General features: G+C 53.6%; 1 protein-coding gene across 4 annotated transcripts; it reads right to left on the reverse strand.

Annotated features, from left to right (window-relative positions):
- Nucleotides 1-933: 933 nt before the first annotated feature.
- On the reverse strand, nt 934-25,028 carry Znf496 (zinc finger protein 496). Of its 4 annotated transcripts, none has more exons than XM_058580636.1 (9): nt 24,757-25,028; nt 23,436-23,541; nt 22,679-23,105; nt 22,152-22,335; nt 18,707-18,783; nt 10,174-10,306; nt 9,537-9,647; nt 8,717-8,830; nt 934-3,401 (listed from the first exon to the last, which is right to left on the reverse strand). In XM_058580636.1, exons 3-9 carry the CDS (start codon nt 23,066-23,068, stop codon nt 2,659-2,661), a joined length of 1,752 nt encoding a protein of 583 aa, XP_058436619.1. In that variant the 5' UTR covers nt 23,069-23,105; nt 23,436-23,541; nt 24,757-25,028; the 3' UTR covers nt 934-2,658. The 4 variants fall into 4 exon arrangements, with proteins under 4 accessions (XP_058436619.1, XP_058436620.1, XP_058436618.1 ...); XM_058580637.1 differs by having other exon boundaries at nt 934-3,404; nt 22,679-23,058; nt 24,757-25,025; XM_058580635.1 differs by having other exon boundaries at nt 934-3,404; nt 24,757-25,025.
- Nucleotides 25,029-25,382: the final 354 nt, after the last annotated feature.

Consider the following 25,382-nt stretch of genomic DNA (forward strand, 5'->3'; position numbering starts at 1 on the left):
CAGGAAGCACACTGGGAAAGGGCAGAGTATCAATGTGTAGGAGCCAGGATGGTAACCACCTCTTCACCCCCAGGGGCCAGATCAAGTGACCATAACCAGCTAAGGCCTGAAAGCCTAACAGGACACCTGACACCCACTGCTCTGGCTGCACTGCACATGTATTCTGTAATGAAAGTCTAACATAAATGCTAAGTCAGCGAGTCTTTATTATGCACCCGTGCATCTGAGTCCGTTACGCCGCCAAGCGACTGCAGGAACATGGCAAGAATGTGCGTCTCAGATGTGGGGTCTCAACTATGGCAAGGTGGAGGAGGAGCTCACCTGTGGGCTCAGCCCCCATGAAGAGATGGGGAGAGATGGAAGGCACCAAGTGGACTAGCTGCTCTCAGAGGCCACAAGTACCAGGAGCCAAAAAAGTGACAAAGATGCACCTGGCCCAAGTCCCCGTGCCCTTACCCACAGAGCAGGGCCTGTTGGCTTGGAGGACCGGTGGACACATCCTCAGAGCAGGTGGCTCCACTTGCGTCTCCTGCCAGGACTCAAACTGGGACTGGCGCTCCTTCACCCAGGAGGGTTTCTGAATCCTCAGAGAGTGTGACCCTACAGTGACTGAACTGCCTTGCTGGGCTGTGGATCAGCAATAGGGGTCCCTGACAACACCTGTGAGGATGCAGAGCCTCCTTATGGTCAAGCTCCACAGCCTTACTGGTGATCTGATTCTGTATTGGAGCACACCAGTAAGCTGAGCATTGCTCCCCTTTTTGACACAGTCTGAAGGTGGGGAGGCCCTTCCTGAGGCAATGGGGCCTGATGAAACCTCCTGCGGGAACACAAGATGGGGAGAAATGTGCACACAGACAGCCTGCTTCCGTCCGCATACTCCTGACCCTCGGCCTTAAAGATGTGAGGCAGGTCAATACAAAAGACAAACTATTTAGAAACTAGGACCCTCAATAGTTTATTTCTGATTTAAGGTATGACCAGATGTTTTATTGCATTTACTATTCCAGGTTAACATGGGTGCATCTACCCAGGAATAGAAATCTGGTTGTAAAATTATCACCCTTATTGGGTTTAGGGTGGAAGTGTCTTGATGTGAGCAGCAAGGGGCACCAGGCACCAGAAGCACCCGGCTTGGGGCTCACCCAAGTTGAGTCCCAAGAGGAGCTCTGACAAACCCAGCCTGGTGTGGCCCTGAGGCTGGCAGCAGCTGCACCGAGTCAAGGCTCTTCCCCACCTTGCCCGCCCGCACAACCTGTCTTACAGAAGAGTGAGACCAAGCTTTGGATTGTTCAAGGTTGCACTACCAACAGCCAGTCACCAACAACTGAGAACCCCAGATACTGAACTTTAAGACTCTTCCTTGCAAAGGACAGCCACTTGGGAGCGCACAGCTGGTTGGCCTGCCTGGTAGAAGGACAAGCTCCTCTGCATTGGGAAAGACAGCAGCACCACAAGATTATCTGCAGTTTGGGAGTAAACTGTGTCCCCGCAAAATCCCCATGTCGGAGTCTTTCCCCCATTATCTCAGAATGTGATTATTTGGAAATGGTCCCTGCAGAGGCAGATGAGGTTACAGTGGGGTAGATAGGATGGGTAACCCAATGACTGGTGTCCTCAGACACACGTGGGGAGCACCACACAAAGAAGGCAGTGATAGACTGCTGCTCCTGCAAGCCAAGAACAATCATCTGCTAGCAGACCCTGGCTCCAGTCCTCAGGAAGGACCAACCCTGCTGATGCCTGGACCCTGCAATTGCAGCTCCTGCACTGATGGAGTACCTCCCCTGGCTAGAAGCTCCGGGCTTTGCTACTTTGTTACTGCAGTCCTAGGAAACCAACACCACTGGTAGTGAAGTGAATGCACATGAAGAACTCCACCCACTTCATGTGAGGCTGTCCTGGGGTTGGGCTCAATCAGGCAGAACAATCCCTCCTTGGGAACTGAGCTCCCCATATTCTTAGCCAGGGTGAGGGAGGAATATAAGTGCCTTTTAAATGATGACATCTCAGTTTCCATCCCAAGAACATTTACCAAAGACCTTCAGGGTACAAAGACAAGACGTTGGGGTGGGTGTGCAACGTGGTTTAAAATATGTGCTTTGCTCCGAGACCCCCTCTCCACCCCCAACCCCTCCAGGGCAGAGGGAAAGCATGATGGACCTGGGCGCCACCAAGATTCCAGGCCCCAACACGGTTCCTGAAGAGCTCAGGGTCTCTGGGGGCTCCTGAGATGTTAAGGAACCTGGGCTGACTTGGATTACATGGCACCGATCTGTGTTGGGCCCTGACTAGGCCTTCCTCCTGGCCCATCATCCACCCACCCAGCATTTCACTATGGGATGGGACGTGTAGCCACCCTGAACACTCTCTGTGCTAGGGCAGGAGAGGAAGGGATGTGCCATCAAGGGGTCACCGAGGTGGGGGCAGCCCAGTCTTCCTGAGGACCTGGAGAGCATCCCCGTGAGGGTGCCTAAGGCAGACGCCAAGGGCGAGTTGCACAGCAGAAACAGAAGAGGGGCTCGTTATCTGGGGAGGAGGAGGCCACCGAGGCACCTGGAGAAGTAGACACTACCTGAGAGCAGGGGACAGGAGGAGGGTCTCTGTGGGCGGTGCCGGGGCAGGGCTTAGTACCAAGGGGGCGGGAAGCACCCGGGCTCAGTAGGAGTTCAGGGCCTGCTTGGAGCGCCGCTTCATGTGCAGCCGCTCATGGCGGAGGAGGTCGCAGTTCTGCCGGAAGCTCTTGACGCAGTAGCGGCACTGGAAGGGCTGGCCCTCGTGCTTCAGGTGGATGTCACTGCGGTGCCGCACCAGCTGGTCATGCCGCTGGAACAGCTTCCCACAGTCCCGGCACTGCTCGCCCAGCTTGGCCTTGCTCTTCTGCAGCAGGGCGTGCGCGTCCCCGCCCTGGGCCTCAGGCGCGCCCGGCTCCTTCTGTGCGTGCTGCAGTGTGTCCGGCTGCAGATGTATCCGCCGGTGCGAGAGGAGGTGTGAGTTAAGCCGGAAACTCTTCCCACAGGCGCCGCAGCGGTAGGGCTTCTGGGCCTCGTGGGCCTCCAGATGCCCATCCAGGTCCTCGCTGTCACTGAAAAGCTCCCCGCACACCGAGCACTCGTGCGGCTTCTCTTGCTCTCTGCGGCTCCTCAGATGCCGGATGAAGTTGACCCTCCAGCGGAAGATCTTCCCGCAGTTCGGGCACACATAGGACTTCCTGGAGGTCTGCACTTCGCCCCCCACCTCGTTGCTGTCGTGGCGGGAAGTGGGGAGGCTGCGCGGCTTCTCCCGGGAGCTCTGTGCCTCCTCTGTGCAGTACGGGCCGTGCTGTGTGTCCTCCTCCCCTGAGCTGGACAGGACAATCTCGATGGTCACCTCCTCGTCCAGGCCAGTGGGTGGGTCGCCTCCTGCTACAGGAAATCCAGGTGGGGTCAGTGGCGCTACCCAGGCTACACCCCAGTCCCCCTGAGCCTTACCCAGGAAGTTTCAGGGGAGTCCATAAACCCCAGACCTTGACCTCACCCTGGGTCCACTGTGAAGCCTGAGAAGGAAAAGAAGCATTCTGCCCATCTCTTTTCCCTCTCTCCCTCTTCCCTGCCATGCTCCCCTAACCCTCACCTTCAACCCACTTTTCCCTAGCCACAGAGACCTCTGTTCTGAGAAGGGGCACTGATCTGTGCCAAGCCTGGCCAACACACCATGTCCCGTAACCAGACACAAGTACATTCTGCCCAGACATGACACAGGACCCTTTATGCCATAGCTGGAGTTGCCACATACTGGGCACTGGAGAGCTCCTGGAACTGCAGACCCCCCCCCCCCCCCACAGCCTGGCTTGCTCTTGGACACCATTGCAGCACACTTCATTTGCCCTGTTATACATGTCAACTAAGGGGACCTGTCTAAAGGAGAGGGCTGAAGTGAGACCTGAGCCTGGCAGTGCCGTCCCAGGGTAAGGCTATATAATGGTCCCAGCCATTCAGGGAGCTCTTCCGGCTCCTCTTCTCTGCTGACTGGACCCCAATAACTGCACGGGAAGCCAACAGGTTTTTGACAATTTCACAGGAGCACAAATACTGCCGGCTTGGACTATGTGATGGAGAGGAAGGAGCAGTCAGGCCTAGGGGCTGCACACACCAGGCCAGCACACTGTCATGCTCTGCGGAGTGTTGTTGACAAGGAGAAGGAAGAGGACCATAACCACATTGGAGGTCCTGCCACCAAGGGCCCCAAGGGCATGGGCCAGACTTGGGTCAGCCTCCCCAGTTCCTGAACCAGGCCTTGGTCCAGGGCATGAAGGACAAAGTACTAAACCAGAGACTGTCATCCAGCCTGGAAATCCACAGGAATTTGTCTGGGCATGGTGGCACATGCCTGTAGTCCCAGCTACTCAGAAGATTGAGGCAGGAGAGTCTCTTGAGCCCAGGATTCAAGATCAGCCTGGGCAACATGTTGAGACCCCGTCTAAAATAAAAAAGAGAAATCTACTGGAATTTGCTAGGTTGGACTCCCTTGGATCCTAGGACCCATCACCCTTTCTCCCTTCCCCTCCTGGGAGGATGATGTGCATCCCGTGCCTGTCCTCCACTAAGCTCTGGAGGTACACCACGTGCCTGGTTGCAGCTCCATAGCTGATAAGGGATTCTGCCTTAGGATGAATTTTACCATCCCCTCCATGCCTGATTTAGGTGTGCGTACAGACGAGACTTCGGAGGTGGGGTCAATGCTGTGGGTTAAGACTGGTGTTGTCACAGGGAAAATGTATGTTGTGTGTTGAGAATTAGCCCAACTGGTTTAGAACTCCTGGGCTCTCATGACTCATGACACAGCCCAGGTAGCTGGGACCTTGGCTGCGCAGTGCCTGGGTTGGGGTGGCTATATGCTGCATGTACGAGGGGCACAGCTAGGAGGGGCTGTGGCAGGTGGCGGGGGCTGACCGTGCACCCTCACACTCCTGTGTCAAAACCTTGACCCTGCTAGCTCAGATGTGACTGTGTTGGGAGACAGTCTCTCAGGAGGTGCTTAAGCTAAAAGGAAGTGTTCTGGTGGCCTGACCAGTGTGACTGATGCCCTTGAAACAGAAGAGAAGACATGGACAGCCTGGCATCCACAGGCCAGGGAGAGGCCAAGACTAGGAAACCAAGCCAAGCCCCAGCCCACAGTCAACTCCAGAATTTGGAGAAAATCAGTTTGAAAATCAGGCAGTCAGTGAGACTTGGTTAAGGAAGTCCTGGAAGATTAATATCATGCATATAGGAGGACATTGCCTAAAACCAGTGGAAATGACCTCAGAGTGACCCACCAATGCAAGGCAGAAAGCCCCTCGAACAGGGAAGGCAGGTGACAGGAGACTGTGACGGGTGCTTGCACGACACCAGAGGGGTGTGTATGTGGGTGCACACACACACATGTATGTGGCTCTGTGTTTGCTGGGTGTGTCTGTGTGTGCGGGGTAGTGTGTGTGTATGTGTGTGCTAGGTGTGTGTGTGTGTGTGTGTGTGGCTGTATGGGCATGTATGTGGAATGTGTGTGTGTGCTGGGTGGGGTGGTGTGTGTGTGTGTGCGCACATGCACAGGGTGGTGTGTGTGTGTGTCTATGTGTATGCTGTTTGGTGTGTGTACATTTGTGTGTGGCTGTGTGGGCATGTATGTGGTATGCGTGGCTGTGTGTGTGGCTGTGTGTGTCCTGGGTGTGTGTGTGTGGCTGTGTGTGCTGGGTGGTGTGTGTATATGTGTGTGACTGTGTGGGCATGTATATGGTGTGTGTGTATGTGCTGGGTGGCTGCTGTATGTGTGGCTGTGTGGGCATGTGTGTGTGTGTGTGTGTGCACAGGGTAGTGTGTGTGTCTATGTGTGTACTGGGTGGTGTATGTGTGTGTGGCTATGTGGGCATGTATGTGGTGTGTGTGCTGGGTAATGTGTGTGCATGTGTGTGTGCTGGGTGGTGTGTATGGGGGCTGCGTGGGCATGTATGTGGTGTGTGTGTTCTGGGTGGTGTGTGTGGTTGTGTGTGTACTGGGTGGTATGTGTGTGTGTGTGTGTGTGGCTGTGTGGGCATGTATGTGCATGTGTGTGTGCTGGTTGGTGTGCAGGTGACTCAGTGGTCCAGTGCCCTGAATTCAATCCCTGGAAACCACTCCCCCCAAAAAACAAAACAAAACACTTGCCCAGGCTAAGATGCTGTGCCATTAGCCACAGGAATCATACCAAGAGAACAAAACAAACATGAATGAGTGGAAAAGTGCAAAACACAACACACCACTGAGTACCAGGCAGGCAACTCACAGGAAATGCAAAAGAGAAGAGAGCGTGCTGGGCACCTGGCACATGTCTATGATCCCGGCGACTCTGGGGGCTGAGAGTCATAAGTTCCAGGTCAGCCTTAGTAACTTAGGGAGACCCTTGTCCAAAAATAAAAAATAAAAAGGGCTGAGGATATAGCTCAGAGGTAGAGCACCCCTGGGTTAACCTCCAGTACTGTACAAAAATAAGATATTCTGCTTTGGTGACAGGAAGGTGACCATTCAGTGGCACAGTGAGTAGTAGAGAATCCCGTGTGGTCCCAGACCAGAGGGGCAGACCTCACCAGTGTCAGGGGTGTGGGGTGGCAGGAAAAGTCATGCTGGAAGGAGAGTTGGCAGGATCCACCCAAATGAAAACAGGACCTGCTCTGAAACTTTCCTCTCCTTCTCCAAGAAAGCCACACCTAGTGTCACCACAGGAGAGCAGGTTCTGCATCAGAGCATCCTCAGGGAGAGCAGCACAGACTCCTGTTCAAAGACGCCCGTCCACCTCCCACCAGCACCCAAGGACCACGGGAAGGGCTGTGGTCAGAGGAAGCTGGGAGGGGTTAAGGAAGCCCGTCCACCTCCCATCAGCACCCCAAGGACCATGAGATGGACTGTGGCCAGGGGAAGCCAGGAGGGGTCAAGGAAGCCCGTCCACCTCCCACCAGCACTCAAGGACCATGATATGGGTTGTGGTCAGAGGAAGCCGGTCCACCTCCCACCAGCACCCAAGGATCACGAGAAGGGCTGTGGCCAGGGGAAGCCAGGAGGGGTCAAGGAAGCCCGTCCACCTCCCACCAGCACTCAAGGACCATGATATGGGTTGTGGTCAGAGGAAGCCGGTCCACCTCCCACCAGCACCCAAGGATCACGAGAAGGGCTGTGGCCAGGGGAAGCCAGGAGGGGTCAAGGAAGCCCATCCACCTCCCACCAGCACCCAAGGACCACGAGATGGGCTATGGCCAGGGGAAGCCAGGAAGGGTCAAGGAAGCCCGTCCACCTCCCACAAGCACCCAAGGACCATGAGAAGGGCTGTGGTCAGAGGAAGCCGGGAGGGTCAAGGAAGCCCGTCCACCTCCCACCAGCACCCAAGGACCATGAGACGGGCTGTGGTCAGAGGAAGCTGGGAGGGGTCAAGGAAGCCTGTCCACCTCCCACCAGCATCCAAGTTCCACAAGATGGGCGTGGTCAGAGGAAGCCCATCCACCTCCCACCAGCACCCCAAGGACCACAAGATGGGCTGTGGCCAGGGGAAGCCAGGAGGGGTCAAGGAAGCCCGTCCACCTCCCACCAGCACCCCAAGGACCATGAGATGGGCTATGGCCAGGGGAAGCCAGGAAGGGTCAAGGAAGCCTGTCCACCTCCCATCAACATCCCAAGGACCACGAGAAGGGCTGTGGCCAGGGGAAGCCAGGAAGGGTCAAGGAAGCCTGTCCACCTCCCACCAGTACCCCAAGGACAAGATAGACTGTGGTCAGGTGAAGCAGGAGGGGTCAGGATCGGGCACACACCGCCCTGGGCAGCACTCCCCCATGCAGAGGCAGGCCCCTCAGGAAACAAGGAGAAACCACTCTCATGGGGAGGGCTCATCCTTCCAGTCCCACCTGCTGTAAAATCCCCTTTGTGCATGTGACAGTGAACCCAGCACAATGGTCACATGCCCTGCACAGAGATGAGTGCTAATCACACCATTCACACACCTGCCCCTTGATGATGGAACTGTCCCACACTCAGGGAGGAAGACCATTCCACACCCACCAGCAGTGCTCCACTGGCAACCTGCCTCAACCGCCCAGGGAAGGCCGTAGGAAGGCCTAGGGTCAGTGGTCAGCGGGAGAGACCTGAGCAAACAGAACTAGGGCCAGAGGCTGACAGAATGAGACTGCGAGAGTTCAGTTCCACAGCCCTGCCAACGCACGCATGCACACACACCACATGCATATGACCCACGTGTGCACACACATCTTCTAACAAACCTCACACGCAAATGCCCCACGTGTGCACATACCTAACACCTCATATGCATATGCCCCATGTGTGCACATACACCTTCTAACACACCTCACATATATGCTTCACGCGTGCACACACATCTCCAAACACACCTCACACGCATATGCCCCACGTGTGCACACACCTTCTAACACCTCACACGCATATGCCCCACGTGCACACACACCTTCTAGCACACCTCCCACGCATATGCCCCACATGTGCACACACCTTCTAACACCTTGCATGCATATGCCCCATGTGTGCACACACATCTTCTAACAAAGCTCACACACATATGCCCCACGTGTGCACACACCTTCTAACACACCTCACATGCATATGACCCATGTGTGCACACACATCTCCTAACACACCTCACACGCATGTGCACCACATGTGCACACACCAGTGCGGTAGCACGTGCCCATGTGCCTCCTCACCTGGGCAGGTGCTCTGGGTGAGCACCATCTGCTGGCAGGTCTGGAGCTCGGGCACCTGCAGCTCCTCCCACTTCCTTCTTTCTTCCATGGGGAATGGCTGCAGGCTGGGAAAGTCTTTCCAGAGAAGAAAAGGAAAAGGAGATTCACCAGGCACTGTACCCCCTGGAGGAGGCACCTGAGCAGACATAGGCTACGGCCCTCCTGGGCCAGCCCCTATAGCCACAAGGCAAGGGGTGACACCACAACCCGGTTCTGAAGCTGGACGGAACCAGTGTGGATCCTGGTCCTGCTTGCTCATTTCTGTGGTCAGAGACAAGTGACTTAGGTCACCTCCATGTCCTGTGCTGGGTTTGCTGCAGACCTGCAGACCCCACCATGCCGGGGTTGGGTGGGGCGTACCTGTTCCTGGTGCACACATCCACACTGGCTCAGTGCCAGTGCTAGGTCCCAAGAGGGAAAGAGGCCAGGGGACGCTGTGGATTCTGTGCAAGTCTGGCTTCACAGTGTGGGGGCAGAGGAGGCAAACCCAGCATGTGCAGAACTCCAGCCTCTCCCTCCCCCTGGGTGCCCTCACACCCCTGCAGGAAGAGGGCGGTAGCAGGATGGGACAGGCAAGTGTCCAGAAGGCCCTATCCAGAGAACTCCCCGCCAACCTGGCCTGCTATGGACACCTGACCCTCCATAAGGGCCTGAGATTATCAGCAAAACCAGGAGATACTTACAGGCTGGGCAGGGCTTGGGCTGCAGCCGATCAGAGCTGGGAAGAAGCTGGGAAAGGCCCAGCTCTGGCCTTCCACCTACTTCTGGAATGGTCACTCACCTAAGTAGGAGACCTGTGGCTCCTCTTTCCCCTGGAGGTCCTGCAGCTCTGGAACCCGGGGCCCGTTCTCCTCTCCCTGGAGCAGATCTGGCTGGGCTGCTGGGTCGTCTGCTCAAAAGAGGGCAGGATAGGCCTGCATCAGCCATCTGCTCCTGCAGACAACCAGGGCAGGCTGCGCAGGGGACTCTCCTTCAGGCCCAGAGGGAGGAGGTGGAGGGAGGCCGTTGGGAGAGCAGTCAGGGATGTGCAGGGTGCACACGTGCAAAGGCCAGAGCAAGCAGGGCAGCAGGGGGCATGCAGCCAAGGCGGGCCTGGGGCTAGGGCATGGCTCTGAGGCGCACAGGAGGTCGGAGGAGACGACAGGGTTGAGAATGGCCCGGAGAGCCGAACACTGAGATCACGTCCTGTGGGGCTCTGTGGGAGGGAAAGCCAGGCGAGCCTGAGCAGCAGGGGCAAGACAGTAGAGCAGTCAACCAGACAACAGTCTGTGGAGTCCCCGCACAGGCGGCCCCGTGAGGCTGGAGGGTGAACAGGGTGCTCTGATGCAGACCTGCCGCCTGATCCTCCGGGAGGAGGCTGGCCTTAGGGAGAGAGACCTCAGGTTGCGCGGCCTCGGTGGGGAGGGGTTAAGCCTTACTCGCAGGCATGGAGACCCCGTAGTCCTCCCCAATGATGAATTCTCCGTAGAAGCCCGTCTGGGCGGGGTCGAGAAGGGACCAGTCCTCTTCCGAGAAGCATAAAATCATGTCCTTGAATGGAGAAACCCGGTTCTGAAACCACAGGAGAGCAGGGGTGGCTCAGGGGGCGGCTGGTGCCCTAGTCCGTCAGGCTGCTGGGACGCGACACCACAAGCAGTGGAAGTGAGGTCTCACAGGTCTGGGGCCGGAAACCAAGGCCTCAGCAAGGCCTTCATTGTGGGGCACGGGATGCGCGGGCTGGAGGGTGGGGAGCTTCCCGGGGCACCTCAGGTGTGTGCTGTTTGTGTTCCCACCGTGCAGACCTCCTCCGAACAGAGCCACTCCAACTCGGCTAAACTGACAGGATCTTGGAATTCCTCAGGCAAAGGCCTCGCCTACAGTGCTCTTGACCTCAGAACCCTCCTCTTTTGAGAAGGCCAGGCTTCACCTTTTGGAGTCATGACAGGAAGGCCTACATCTTTCCCCTGTGGTCCAATTGACTCCAGCTGCTGAAGGGGCAGTTCTTACATGTCCTCTAAGCTTCCTAAGGTTGTTACACAGAACTCACTGTAATAAAACCCACTCTCTGCAGTAGCAGTAAGGAGAGCCAACTTCCACCTTGGGATCCAGCCTGGGGACTGGTACCAGAGGAGACATCTCCCTTAAGAATTCCCGATATGGGCTGGGATAGCTCAGTTGGTAGAGTGCTTGCCTCCATGCACAAGGCCCTGGGTTCCATCCGCAGCCCCTGGAAAGGCCCCTCCAGGTGCCCTACCTAGGCTGGGATGCTCAGTGGCACAGTATCTGCTTAGCATGTGAAAAGCCCTGGGTTCCATCCCCAGCACTGCAGAGAACAATATGCAGACAGGTACTTCTTCAACTGTCCCCTGTGCAGACCAAGTCAAGGGGACTGACCACAAAGACATGAAAGGCAGCCTGGGACTGTGGTCTCAGCTTGTTCCTGTCTGTAGAGGAGCAAGCAGCACCGTGGGTCATGGATTCACTGAAGGGTGGCTCAGGAATGGCCAGCCCCGGGAACCTACTCACACCTGCCTCTGTCTGATTCTGACTGAGTCTCCCACCCAACACTGGTGAGTTCCTTCAAACTTTCCTCTGGACCCAAACAACCCATTTTGGATAGGGACTGTTGGGCTGCAATCTTCCATGGTCACCAGGGAAGGAGGAGGGCTCTCCTCCTCAGGGATAGCCCTTTACCATGGTGCTGGGTAAGAACCCTTCCCACAACCTTGGAAGCTTTGCCAAGGACACTGCCAGTCCCTGTTCAGGAACTGGGGACTCCTGACCCAAAGTGGCCTCAGGTAACTGAATCACTCACTTACATATGGAGATTAAAACGCCTTCCCTACGTAACTGTGTATATGCATCAGTGCCTCTGATGACGCAGAAACCCATTAAGAAAATATCAGAAGCCCTCTCCTCGGGCGCATCTCTAAGGAGGAAGAAGGAGGAAGCAGGAGGTGCCTGTTTGGTGATCTTTTTAGTTGGTTATCAGAGAGTTCCTGTTCAGAAGACAGCACGTTGGCAGAACAATTCCTCTCTGCCTTCTTTCAACTGTTCTAATCTCTACATGCTGTACCTTGACAAAAGCCTGGACTGACCCCAAGAAACCTCTGGAAAAGCAGGAGCCCGTCAGGAACTTACTGGGTGTGCTCGGTCTCTGCCCTCTTGTGGTCCTAACTGGACTAAAAGACACCTCACTGTTGTAATCTACAAATTTCCCCAAACCATAAAAATAAAGTGCTTCATACAATTTATTGGAAAATATTTCAAAATAGGAATTTTGTGGAAGAAAACACGTATGAGGGAGAAACCAAAAAGAAACAGCAGATCACGCTTCAAAAGTCTGCCCTTGCCTCTGGTTAAATTTCTGAAGGAGACAGACGAGATGGGGGGGCTGGAGAGACAGCTTCCAATGGATGTCCTCTGGACCCTTGGACTCCTTTCCCCCTCATACTGGCTCTTGTTTATGATTTAAACCTAGGAATGGGAGTGACACAGTGGACACACACAGGCCACTGTCCAACTAGACCACCAACTCATCACCAGGATTCCGCCCTGGGGATGTGTATTGTGTCTGGAGGCTGCTTCTTGTCACAGAGGGGGGCAACTCCTGGCATGGGTAGAACCAAGGATGCTGGTTCATCCTGACACACACGGGACAGCCCCTCACGACCAGAGACACATGGCCAGGACAGCGGCACCGCCTGGACATTGCTTCACAGCACCCAAGAAACCCAACACTGGCTAGGAACCCAATTCCTTCCTTCTTGTATCTTCTGCGGTGCTGGGACGGAACCCAGGCCCTCACTTGTGCTAGGCCAGTGCACACCACTGAGCCCACCCTGGCCCTCTGATGCGTCCTGAATAAGATGGCATCACTTTTCCAGGGAAATCCAGCTGCCAGGAGTTGGCCAGGGCACTGTGAAGTAGTTCACGCTAGAAACTGCCAGACCAGAGCTTCTGAAGGGGCTGGAGAAATCTTGCTGAACACAGACTGTGTCCAAATGTCAACCGTCAGAACACAAGTGAGATCCCACAGTCTCCCTCATGTTCAGTTATTAGTGTGGTCACTTGGTTTTGTAAAGCCTCATCCAATTAGAAACGATCAGAAGAAGCTGCTCCACAGGTCATGCACATGCATGGGAGAAACTGTGTGGGTGAGGTGGTGTGTAGCACGAGGGCAGGTGTGACCCAGCAGACCCGGGACACTCCCAGGGATGTGGCTGGGGCACAGCGAAGATGCCTGCAGATGGAAGGACAGCACTGCATCCCAGAGCTTCTCACCCCTCGAGGGGACAGCATGGCACTTTGGTGTATCTTTAAATGACAAACTCTCGTTACCTTCACCTTGATATTTAAGGTTCCCTTGTGCCAGGGGGCCTGGGTCTAGTGCACTGAACTCAATGAACGTGTCCACTGTCAGAAATTACCATGGCTGCGACCTTTGCTCTGTCAATAATGCTTAGGGTTTTTCCAGTATTTTCCATTATGAACAACAGCTCCACGAGCTGTCCTGCCTGTCCTGTGGTGAACCCAGCTCCAGCTCAAACCCTGGTTTCATTGGTTCACATACAATAAGTCAACCAAAGGGCATGGAGGCGCACATTTGCAATCCCAGTAACTTGGGAGTCTGAGTCAGGAGAATTGCAAGTGCAAACCCAGCCTAAGCCACTTAGCCAGACCCTGTCTCTAAATAAAAAACAAAAAATAAAAAGCGCTGAGAAAGAAAGGAAAAGAAAAGAAAAAGAAGAAAAGAAACAGCACTGAGCACAGACAACATAAATTAATTTTAAAAGCTCGGAGAAAGCCCACTTTCTCAGCCATAGGGCCAGGAGGGGCAGCCTATCAGGCAGACAATAATCAGAACATTCCAGCTACACAACCCAGAATAACACAGTGGCCTCCCCTCACCTGCACCCACACAGCAGAAAGAGTCAGATACACACTCCATCAGGGCCCTGCCTGGTGGCCCTGAGGCCCAGCAGGGAATGGGACGTCCATCCCTGCAGGTTGGTAACAGTCCCTAACCCAGTCTAGCATCAAGCTGCACTGCCACTTTAGCACTGCAGAGCCCAACAAGAGCCAACTGTCCCTCAATGGCATTAGCACATGGGGCACCCTCCCTTCCATGATGTCACAAAAACAAACCAGATGGCTTACTGAAGGTGTGAATGGGACCCAGATTCTCCTGAGACATGTATAGAGGTGTCAACAGAAAGTCCCTCTCCACTTCAAGAACCAAGCTCTCAATGAGAAAAGAACGGACAGGAGCCACCCCGAGATGACAGAGGTGCCGGAATATCTGCAGACACTGGAGCTGGGATATGTGTAGAACGGAGGCAAAATGGCACCTCCCAGAGGGAATTGAGGCGGAGGTCCCCTGCAGGACTGCTGGGGAGCACAGCAGCCAACCTGAGGACAGACAGGCAGACACCGGGAGCTGAGACGCCTTCGGTCAGGAGATGGTGGGACTGGAAAGCACCTGGAGGAGGTTGCCACACGAGGCTTTCAGAGGACTTGGGACAGAGCCATAAACCTACAGATGCCAAAAAGCTGAGCAAACCCTAACCAGCCGACCTGAAGAGATGCACACCAAGACCCAGGACAAGAAGACACGAGGCTTCCGAGTGACCACAGAGCAGGGGGGCCCTGCCCAAGGCAGAGCCCCTCAATAGAAGCCACCTTCTCATCAGAGGCCACGTAGGCCAGAGGGAGGTGGCAGAGCTTCCCAGTGCTAAGAAGCTGCCAGTGACGAATCTTGTGTGCGTGTGTGTGCATGCGTGCACGCGCGAGAGAGTCGATACGCGAATCAAGACACAGCAAGACACCCAAGTGCATACCCATAGTGCTGGGATCTAAACACAGGGGCGCACTACCACTGAGCCACATCCTCGGCCCTTTTTACTTTTTATTTGAAATAGGGCTTCACTAAGTTGCTGAGGCTGACCTTGAACTTAGCCATCTTCCTGCCTCGGCCCTGCGAATTGCTGGGGTTACAGGTCTCGCCTGGTTCAACTATGAATCCTGCATCTGGTGAAAATGTCCTTCAGGCATGAAGGGGAAATTAGGACATTCCCAGATGAAGAAGCAGAAAAGCTGGTCACCTGCAGACCTGCCCTAAAGAAACCATTAAGGAAACAATGTAAGAGTGGACCATGGGACACAGAAAGGAAGAGTGTCCACGAAACCGTGAGCAGACACCACAGGTTTCTTCCTCCTGTCTGTGGAGAACATGTGCTGTATGGAGGCAGGCACAGAGGGCACATTTCGGACAGCCCTGCTGGCAGAGGGGCGGTAGAGGACGCGAAGGGAGGGAAGCCTCATGCTTCTGTCAAGCTTATGAACAAGGACCCAGCAGGCTGCAGCATGCTGCGGGGGAGCTGTAGACACACTGGACCGCACGCCAAGACGTCAGAAGAGGTCCACGAGAGGGCCCAACAGCCCACAGGAAGGCAGGAGAGGAGAGCAGAACAAAAACAAGTCTGGAAATAATAATGTAACAAAGTCTCAACACACGAATGAAGACACAGCAAGCGGGCTGGGGTAGGCTCTGCCCCTGGAGCGCTTGCTTAGGTGCATGAGGTCCGGAGTTGGATCCCCAGCAGCACAAACCAAAAGAAGCCAAAGAAATAAAACGAAAAGGCCCCCCAAAAGAGAGCAGCTGTCAGAGTGGATTAAAAAAAAAACATGATTCCACAGCATGCTGTCAAAAAAAAGAAAAAAAAAAAACACTTTAAATACAAGGATAGAGCAAGAAACAGCAGATTCATGGGAAAAGGATAGAAAAATTACATTGTGGGATCATTTATTAAAAGAAGAAAAGCGAGGAGCTCTCTCTGCGGTTCCGGGAGGAGGCCGCGTGGGTGGAAAAAATCTTCCCGGGCGCGTACCGGACATTGGCGGCAGTTTCAAAAAATAAACTTTGTTCCTGCTTGAGTGGCTTGTGATTTTTGTGCCCAGCCAGACTGCAGCAACTGGCGGCCCATACGGGGAACGCCTGAAGCTTGGAGGAAGAACAGCAGCCGATTTGGATTCCAGAGAGACTAACTAAAACAATTTCTACAGACCAAAAGGAAGATGATTCGACTCAAATCCATAACAGCTGATATCCAGATCTCCAGCTTGGCTATTCTTACATCTGCGACAGTGATTAACAGGATGCTTTTTTCAATATCTATTTTATTATTGCTTTTTCCCACATCATAAAGTTCTATTTTATTTCTGAGCTCATACAAACCTAGGTTAATGTTTTTTCTGATCAGTTTTATTTTTTGACTGTGGAGTTTTTGAACATTGCAATGGAGATTTCACCTAGGTAAAGCTACAAGGCCTTTACTATTGTCTTATGTGTTATATGTTACGTGTGCACACTTCTGTTTTGTGTTGTATGTCTGTATGTGTGTATGCCCATATATCACATATGAGGAGCGCTCATGCACATGGATCCAAAAATTTATTTTTATTATTCACGTGATTTTAATAGTTTAATTTAATTTGGGTAAAACAGCTGTTGAGGATTGTTTTAATATATGAACAAATAAAAGGTTAACAGATAAAAAAAAAAAATAAAAGAAGAAAAGCTACATAAACACCAGATAGGGTAGGCTTCAGACTAAAAAAAGATTACCAGGGAAAGAGGGACGTCATATTGTAATAACTGGGCCAGTCCCAGAAAGCACGGTGTCCATGTGCCAACAAGAGCTGATATGACACTCGAGGAGAGTCTGACTGAGAGGCCACCGGGCCCCAGCCTGCACACCTGGAACCCCACTCCTCTGTCAAGAGTGAGGGGCCAGCCAGGTGCGGTGCACACCTTAACTCCAGTGGCTCAGGGGGCTGAGGCAGGAGGACCACGAGTTTGAGGCTGGCCTTGGGAACTTCACAAGACCCTGTCTCAAAAATAAAAATATAAAGGGCTGGGGATGCGGTTCAGTGGTAAAGAGCCCCAGTTGGGTCCCCAGTAGCCAGGTTACAAAAGGCAGGGCATCCGGCAACAGTCTGCCCACACTGACAGAGCACGTCACCCACCACGACCAGAATATTCTTCCAAACGCCCAGAACATTCTTCCAAACGCCCCAGAACATATGCCAAGGAACCGAACTCTTGGAGAGAGGGAGTAGGGATCTCGAAAGTTTGAAAAGAAGTGAAAGCATCCAGCAAGTGTGTTCTAATTAGCAGAATCCACAGCAGAAAGATATCAGGAGAGTCACCACGTCCTTGGGATTAAACAACACATCCCAGAGTCCTTGAGTTACAGGAAGGCATAGGGAAGTGAGAGGAATGAAGGAAATGGGAACTCCAAAATGCAGTTTGTGGGACAGTTAAAACAGTGCTGCATCCCCAGCCAGACGGGGTAGTGCACACCTGCAATCTCAGTGACTCAGGAGGCTGAGGCAGGAGGATGGCAAGTTGGAGGTCAGCCTGGGCTACTTAGCAAGGCCCTAAGCTGCTAAGTGAGGCCCCATCTCTAAATTAATAAAAATTAAAATGGGGGAAGAGAGGGGAGATGAGAATGGGAAAGATAGTAGAATGAACCGGACATCACTTTCCCATGTTCACATAATAACGCACGACAGTGTAACTCCACATCAGGTACAACCACAAGAATGGGAAGTTATACTCCATGTACATATGGTATGTCAAAATACACTCTCCAGTCATGTGTAATGAAAAAGAACAAATTAAAAAATAATACAAAAGGGCTAGGGACATGGCTCAGTGGCAGAGCACCCTGGGTATTCAGGCCCCAAGACTGCTAAACAACAACACACACCTTGCTCTGCTAAAGACCCTGACCTCAGTAAGGGGATGCAAGACCAGCCACAGAGTGGAGAGAGCATTCACAAAATGCACATCCAACGGAGGATGAGTACTGGAATATGTAAAGAGCTTTGAGAACTCAAAAATAGGAAACTAAAGGGTGTAACTTGAGATAAGCAAAGTCAGACACAGGTGGCACCAGTACAGCCAGCTAGCATCCTGAACGTCCATCCTTTCCTCTCAGAATGGCTCAGACAGCAACAGGGACAGCACCAAGTGCTGACAGGGCATAGAGGACCAGGCTACCTGGACACAGAAGTGGGCAGGCAGCCCTCTGGGAAGAATGTGGTGGCTTCTCATAAAACCCAGTGTGCACTACCACGCCCAATAACTGCCAAACACCAAAGTCCACACGCAGGCCGTGCACAACTGTGCATTGTGGCTTCACACCAGAGGCTCCTGGACAGGTGGACGCTAAAGGAACCCTGGGGCTTCCACGCATGAAGATGACCACTCAGCAAGGGCAGGAACACAGTGAAGGTCACACACCATAGGAATCCATTTCCATAACACTCCTGAGACTAAGTATCTTCCCGAACCAGGACCCTGGTGGGAATGGGGGTGGGCAGAGCAGGTGGCCCTGGGGCAACAGGAGGCTCCTGGGTGAGGTGAGTGTTCAGTACCTTGCATGTGTCCTAGTTTGCTCCTAGACTGTCCCCACTGCTCCTGTGCTGAAGGCAGGTCCCCAGCTGGTGGTGCTATTGGGAGGTAGTGGATACCTTGGCAGGTGGGGCGCAGTGGGAACAGGTGAGTCACCAGTATGGCCTTGAAGGGTGGACCGTGTCCCCAGCCCCTTCCCTCTCTGCCTCCTGGCAGTCATGAGTGCAGCAGTGGTGCTCCATCACACCCTCCCAGCTGTGACCACCTGGCTGCAGGGAGCCCAGTGACCTTGGGCTAAGACCTCCTTCCATAGCATCTACCCAGTGCTTCCTACAGGTGGCCTGGCAGTCAGCATGGCACTCAGGACCACAGGGGCAGGGGAGGAGTGGGGCACTCTAAGCCCAACCCTGCCCACTCTGGTTTTCCTGAGCTCAGGCTAAATGTCCTGTGTGGCAGGCAGCGAGCTGGCTAGGGCCCTGGGAAGCTGCCTTGGAGTGTGGCTTAGACAGAGCGACAAAGGATTCTCAAGGACTCATGCAGAAATCACTTACCGGGGGCAGCTGGAGGGTGGTCATCTGCTCTGCATCCCCCATGCTCTCCTCCTGAAGAAGGGAGGTGTCTTGCGGAACTGAAAGAGACAGGGGCAGGGTGTCCTGAAGGTGGCCAGGTCAGGCACTGCCACCTCTGGAGCTCCCTGGGACTCCTCTGCTTCAGTTGCGGTAAGCAAAGAAAATCCTAAGAGAAACGCCAACAGGTGCTTTTCTAAACCCCAGTCTTGCTCTCGCCTACAAAACGAGGGTCCCAAGATGATGCGCGTGAGAGGCCCTTTCCAACCACACCGAGTTTGCTTTCTGGAACTCAGCACCACCAACGATTAGCTGTCCGACCTCTGGAGCTCCAGGGACCTCAGTTCTGCGTCTAAGATATGGGAAGCAAAGGTTAAAGCTTCTTGGAGTGACGGAATCAGAGAGGACTGATACCATCACAGGCTCTGCGGAGGCTGAGGCGAGGGATCACTTGAACTCTATGGCGCGCATACGCGCATGCACACACGAGGGCTGCCGGCAAGGACTGCCGCACAGCCCTGGTGTCACATAAACTACTGTATTTATAAGTCTGTAAACTGCCACACTCCTTGAGAAAGACCAGCTAGCTGAGGGCTGGTGAGCATGGGGAAGAAGAACTGCAGAGCGGCCACGGGGCAGGCAGTGCAAGGGTCCTCAAAAATTTAAAAATGACCACTGAACCATGCAGCAATCCCTCTTGTGCACGCCCAGGGGAACGGAGCAGGCGCCACCAAGAGAGAAGGCTCTCAAGTGGACTGCACCAGGGTTCGCCAGCCCGGTCAGCACCCACTAACACGACGGACACAGAAAATGTGGTTCCCACACAGTGGGATTCTGTTCACCCTTAATGTAAGCAACTCCTGTAGCTGTGTCATAGATGAACTGGAGGACATCACACCAACTGAAATAAGCCAGGCACTGGACAGAGCTGCAGGACCTTGCTTAAAGTCACCCAAGCAGTCCCACTCACAGAAGCAGAGGATATAAAAGGGTCACCAGAGGCTGCAGGAGGGGTGGGGCTGCAGGGGTCAAAGGGTACAGGCTTCAGTTAGCCAGAGGAACTCCAGGAGACTGGTGTACAGTTAGTACAATGTATCACACATCTGAAAGCTGCCACGAGAGAAGTTACTAAGTGTTTGGACCAAGGAAAAGAGGTAAGTACATGAGGCAATGCAAATATTGATTAGCTTAATTATTTTACAATGTATCAAGGTGTCACCTTATACCCCATGAGTTTAATATGTGCAGTTCCTGTCAATTTAAAAACAGAAATCAGGAGCTGGAGGTGTAGCTTAGTGGGAAATTTAATAGACATGTTGGTTGTTTTTATTGGAAAAGCTTATTAAAATGCCACTTATTATAAAGCCACTTGCACACATCACAGGAATGCACACCTGGTTTTCCACTATGATCACAGAGCAACGTGGCAAGTCTACCCAGACAAACCCATACACCAGCCATCCTTCAACTCAAAGCTGCCACACCTCCTGTGGTCATCAGCCCCACAACCAGCTGAGGACTGAATGTACGGTGGTGGGGGGTGGACGGGCACAACAAAAGCACATCTTATTGAACAGGTCAGTGTGTTTTCTGCCATTATTCTCTAGACCATGCAGTGTCACGATAATCCATATAGCCTTTGCATTGCATTAGAGACGTTATAAACAACCCAGAGAAGATTTAAAGTACAGGAGGACATGGCTAAGACACATGCAAATCTGCTGTTCTTGCCAAGCATGGAGGAGCACGCCTATAATCTCAGAGACTTAGGGGCTGAGGCAGAGGACGGAAAGTTCAAACCTAGTCTTAGCAATATAGCAAGGTTCTCAGCAATTTAGCAAGATCTTGTTTCAAAATAAAAAATAAAGGGAGGGCTGGGGTTGTGGCTTAGTGGTAGAGCGCCTGCCTGGCATGTGTGGCACTGGGTTTAATCCTCAGCACCACATAAAAATAAATAAACAAAATAAAGGCATTGTATATATCTGCAACTAAAAATATTTTTTAAATTTTAAAAAATAAACATAAATAAATAAATGGGGCTGAGGATGTGGCTCAGTGATTAAGCACCCATGGGTTCAATCCCTGATACAAAAAAATTTAAAAATAAATAAAAAATAAAAATGGTGCAACCAATCTGGAAAGCAGTATGGAGATTCCTTACAAAACTTTAAATGGAACCACCATTCGACCCAGCTATTCCACTCCTTGGTTTATACCCAAAGGACTTAAAATTAGCATACTGTAGTGATGCAGCCACATCAATGTTGTTTATAACAACTCAATTCACAATAGCTAAACTGTGGAACCAATCTAGAATGCCCTTCAATAGGTGAATGGATAAACAAACTGTCATGCATATACACAATGGAATATTACTCAGCATTAAAAGGAAACAAAAGTATGGCATTTGCAGGAAAATGGATGGAATTGGAGAATATCATAATAATCGAAGTAAGCCAATCTCAAAAAACCAAACGTTGAATGCTCTGTCTGATAAATGGATGCTGATCCATAATGGGAGGGGGGATGGGAAAAATGGAAGAACTTTGATTGGGCAAAGGGGAGGGAGAAGAGAAGAGGGAGCATGGGGGCATGAAAGATGTTGGAATGAGATGGACATCATTACCCCAGGTACATGTATGACTGCACACATGGTGCGACGCTATATCAGGTACAACCAGAGAAATGAAAAGTTGTCCTGCAATTGTGTACAATGAATCAGAGTGCATTCTGCTATCATATATATCTAATTAAAAGAAATAAATAAGTTAAAAATATATATATATATATAATATATAATGCTGATCTGTATAAGAAACCTGAGCACCCCTGGGCTTTGGCAGCACAAAGGGGTTGTAGAACAGGAGCTACTTTGTCAAGGAAATAGTGGTTATGAGAACCAAGAAGACATGGTCAGGCAGGCACTATGATATAGTCCTGAAATCCCAGCATCTCAGGAGACAGGCAGGGGAATCACAAGTTCAAGGCCAACCTCAGCATTTTGTCAAGACCCTGTCTCAAAATAAAAAATAAAAAGTGCTGGGGATGCAGCTCATGTAGAGGACTCCTGGTTCAATCCAATACCAACATAAAAGGTGCCATGGCCATGCTGAGTTCAGGCCACAGGCAGTTCCTGGTAGTCTGAAATGACAAAACCCACAGATAGGCACAGGTTCAAAGAGATGAGACAGCTCAACCTGGAGGATAGCTACCCACAGAAGAGGTCCCTCTGAGACGGCCTAGAAGACACCCTTACGAGATTGATTCAGTTGTTCTACGGAAGGACACAGACCTTATTAATAGTTCACAGCTCCTCAGGGACAGAAGAAAGCAGCTGTCATAAAAAACCACCACCTTAACAAAAACCCAAGCATACAGGACAGGGTTGCGTACCCCAGCTCATCCCTTCCGTGCCCCATGGGCTGCATACCTGGGTCCTCGCTGAGCTGGTTTGGTATTCTGCTGAGGATCCCCAGGCCCTGAGTTGGGGCCATGGGCTGGCTATCATGACTTTTAGTGAGGTCACTCTGGGGTTCTACTGGCCGCCGTTCTTGCTCCTGGTCTGGAGGGCCATCTCCATCGTCAATCACCACAGGGTCTTCACAGTGCTTGAGCTGCAATTCCAGAGGGAACTTTTCAGAGCCAGGTGGAGAGGTCCCTGGCCTAGGTCAGACTTGTGGGCTATGCAGAAGTTGGGGAAGACCCTGCCCCCTGTGCTGCTGACTGAGACCCCACAGCTAACCAGCAAAGGATTACCCTGGGTTTTGACAGGACTACACAGGACATTAGGAACTTTAGAGAGCAAAACTTACTTTCCTAGGAAACCAAACTGTATTCTGGGCCAACCAAAGTACATGACTTTAGACAGAACTCTTCAGCCCTGGTCAGGGGGGTACAGGACCCCAGCAAAAGCTTGAGCACAGGGCTGAGCTTTCCCTCCCCTGTGCCCCTGCTCACCCACTGCCAGGGTCTCCCCGGCTCGCGTTCCAGCGCCTCCACAGCAGCCACCGCCTGCTCACCACTCTCAGGTTCCTGTGCCCGCACCCAGCTCTGGATCTCCCGAGGCAGGATGGCCAGGAACTGCTCCAGCACCAGCAGCTCCAGGATCTGCTCTTTGGTGTGCCTCTCCAGCCGTAGCCAGCCCCGGCATAGGTCCCAGAGGCGGTGCAGGGCTTCCCGCGGGCCTGCAGCCTCCTGGTAGCGGAAGCGGCGGAAGAGACGCCTGGAGGACTCAGGGCTGGGAAGCTCTCCCTGGGGGCCTGGGTTTTCTCCAGGAGGACTCTTCATTTTCCTGGGCTCCTCACTCTCTTTTGGAGCCAAGACTCTGGGGCACAGGGCTGTGGGCATGATGGGATTTGATGGGGGTCAGCAGCAGAAGACGACCCTATTTCCAAACAGAAATCACTGGCTTTAATGCTGTGGTCTCCTTTGGTTATTTCTGGGGGTAATGAGGGGAAAGTGAAAAAGCCCACAAAGACCAGCCCTTCAGAGAAACCCAAGGAGTGTCATCATGGCTGGTCCTCACCTATGGGGACAGAAAGAAAGGTACCATCTCCCATCAGTCTCAGTACATGTGCTTTCCCCCTAAACAGATGATGACAGACAAGCCAAGAAGCCTGAGAAAAGTGGTACATTTAAACAGGAACTGGTCTTCCAACCATCCCAGACCAAGGGACCATGAGCGGGATGGGATGTAATGAAGGCTGCCGGGTACCTTTGGTGGAGAGGACCTGAGATGGACGGTGTGCCAAGCAGGTCACTGTCTTGAAGCTTAGGAGCTTAAGTTGCTCTCCTTATTCTTGAGACCTTTACAAAATGACCTGGAAAAACAAGGAGACACATGCATTTGAAACACATTCAGGGATGGAAAACAGATTCTGTGGTGCTGGAGGGCTGACCATCACTGCTGGTACTGGATGGACCCCAAGAACCAGAATCGGCCTTGGCAGAGGCCTACACTGGGAGGTGGGGGAGGGAGCACAAATAAGAAGGCACCCAGGCAAAGAGGAAGCCACACATTGTTTCCAAGACAAACCTTAGACAGTTTCCCAGAGAGACCTTCTGCTCAGTGGACAGGCGAGGTGGAACATTTACCTGAACATACCTTGACTTTCAACCCTGCCTCCATCCCGTTCTTTACCTTAGTCCTCTTCAAACCCTGCTCAGTCCACGGTACACCCTTCCTCCATGGCCCTTCCACAGTCAGTATGAAAGAGGGGGACTCTCGGAGTGTGGCCCTAATCCCTCAAGGAACCCAACTCCACAGGCTGTCACACGAGTGCTCCCTACACCTCCTAGGCTGCTGAGCACACAACCCAGCTGACACACACAGGGGCAGTGGTCACTGATCCACACCTTGAAACATGCACATCTCCCCCCTGTGCCCTTGGGTCTCTGTGATCTCAGGCATGGTGGCTTCACCCCCATCTGGTGAAGTTCTCAGCTGGGCAGCACCCTAACCTGAGGGCATTCAAGGCAGGCAGAAAGACAAGCGAGTCCAGAACAGTAACAAATCAACTGAGTGCACCAGAGAAACCGGTCTCCGGACTTCTTTGCTTTACAAAGTAAAAATACAGACGCGCCCTTGACCACAGAATTTGGCTGGAACCCATGACAGCTCTCCCCACCACCGGATTCCATTCAGCCACTGCTCCTTCCTTAGGAACCCCTTCTGAACCCTACTGGCTCCTCTCGGGCCACACATCACCTACCTGCTGGGTCCCTGATTACCAGGACAGCCCTCTGCTGAGACCCTAGGGCCCACCCTCAGCCTCCAGTCCCTGCCCTCTTGGATCATCTCAGAGTCTCTCGGTGGCCCGCACCTGGCGCGCGGGAGGCTCGGGAGCAGAAGCCTGATGAATGAACCCACGTTAGTCGGGGGAGGGTTCCCGCGGGGGCGGGGCTTGCTTAAAACAAGTTCTCGGAGGAGGGACGAGCCGGGTCTGCAGAAAGCGAAGAGGAGGGCCTTTTAGGCCGAGGAAGCGGAGACTTTCGCTCCTACACGCCTCTAGCACAACCACCTCGGGGCCCCTCACCTGCAGCCCGGGACCCCGGGCCGCGGCTCCGTCCTTCCCGCCGGGTCTCCGGTGTCCTTGCCGAAGCGGGCTCAGTGCATGGGCCTGATGGTCTCCGGCCGTCCGAGACCAGCCTGCGGACCATCCAGAGCTCCGCGCTAGACTGGAAGCCCAGGGAGGCGCCTGGAAGGCGACGCGCGGCCTCAGCCCCGTGCGCGCGCTGCGGGCGGCTCTGCGCGGGCCCTGCCGGGGCCGGCCGCTCTCACCGCCGCGGTGGGTCCCGCTGGCGGCCGCTCAGGCCCCTCCGCCGCCGAAAGGAAAGGCCGAACCCTCCGGCTCCCTCCCCTGGGACACTTCCTGCTCCGCTCTAGGACCGAGGAGGTCTCCGCATCTCAGTGGTTCGCTCCCCCGCCCCCCCCCCGGCCGAGGTGTGCGCGGGGGGTGACATCCGACACCCCCGGCCCAGCCGGCCCGCGCGCTCGGCCCCGCCCCGCGGCGCGCGCCCAGCCCCGGGCGCCGTCCGGATTCCGAGGGCCTGCTCGGGCGGGCGCGGGGCTCCGCGGCTCCCTGGGCCGGCCGTGCCCGCCGGCCTCCCCTGGGATGGCGCCTGGCGCACACAGCTGGCACCGGGCAGGGGGCGCGATGGG

The sequence above is a fragment of the Marmota monax genome, unplaced genomic scaffold (assembly GCF_021218885.2).
Source record: "Marmota monax isolate L192 unplaced genomic scaffold, Marmota_monax_Labrador192_F-V1.1 WCK01_AAM20220418_F8-fsc00327, whole genome shotgun sequence".
Lineage (NCBI taxonomy): Eukaryota > Metazoa > Chordata > Mammalia > Rodentia > Sciuridae > Marmota > Marmota monax.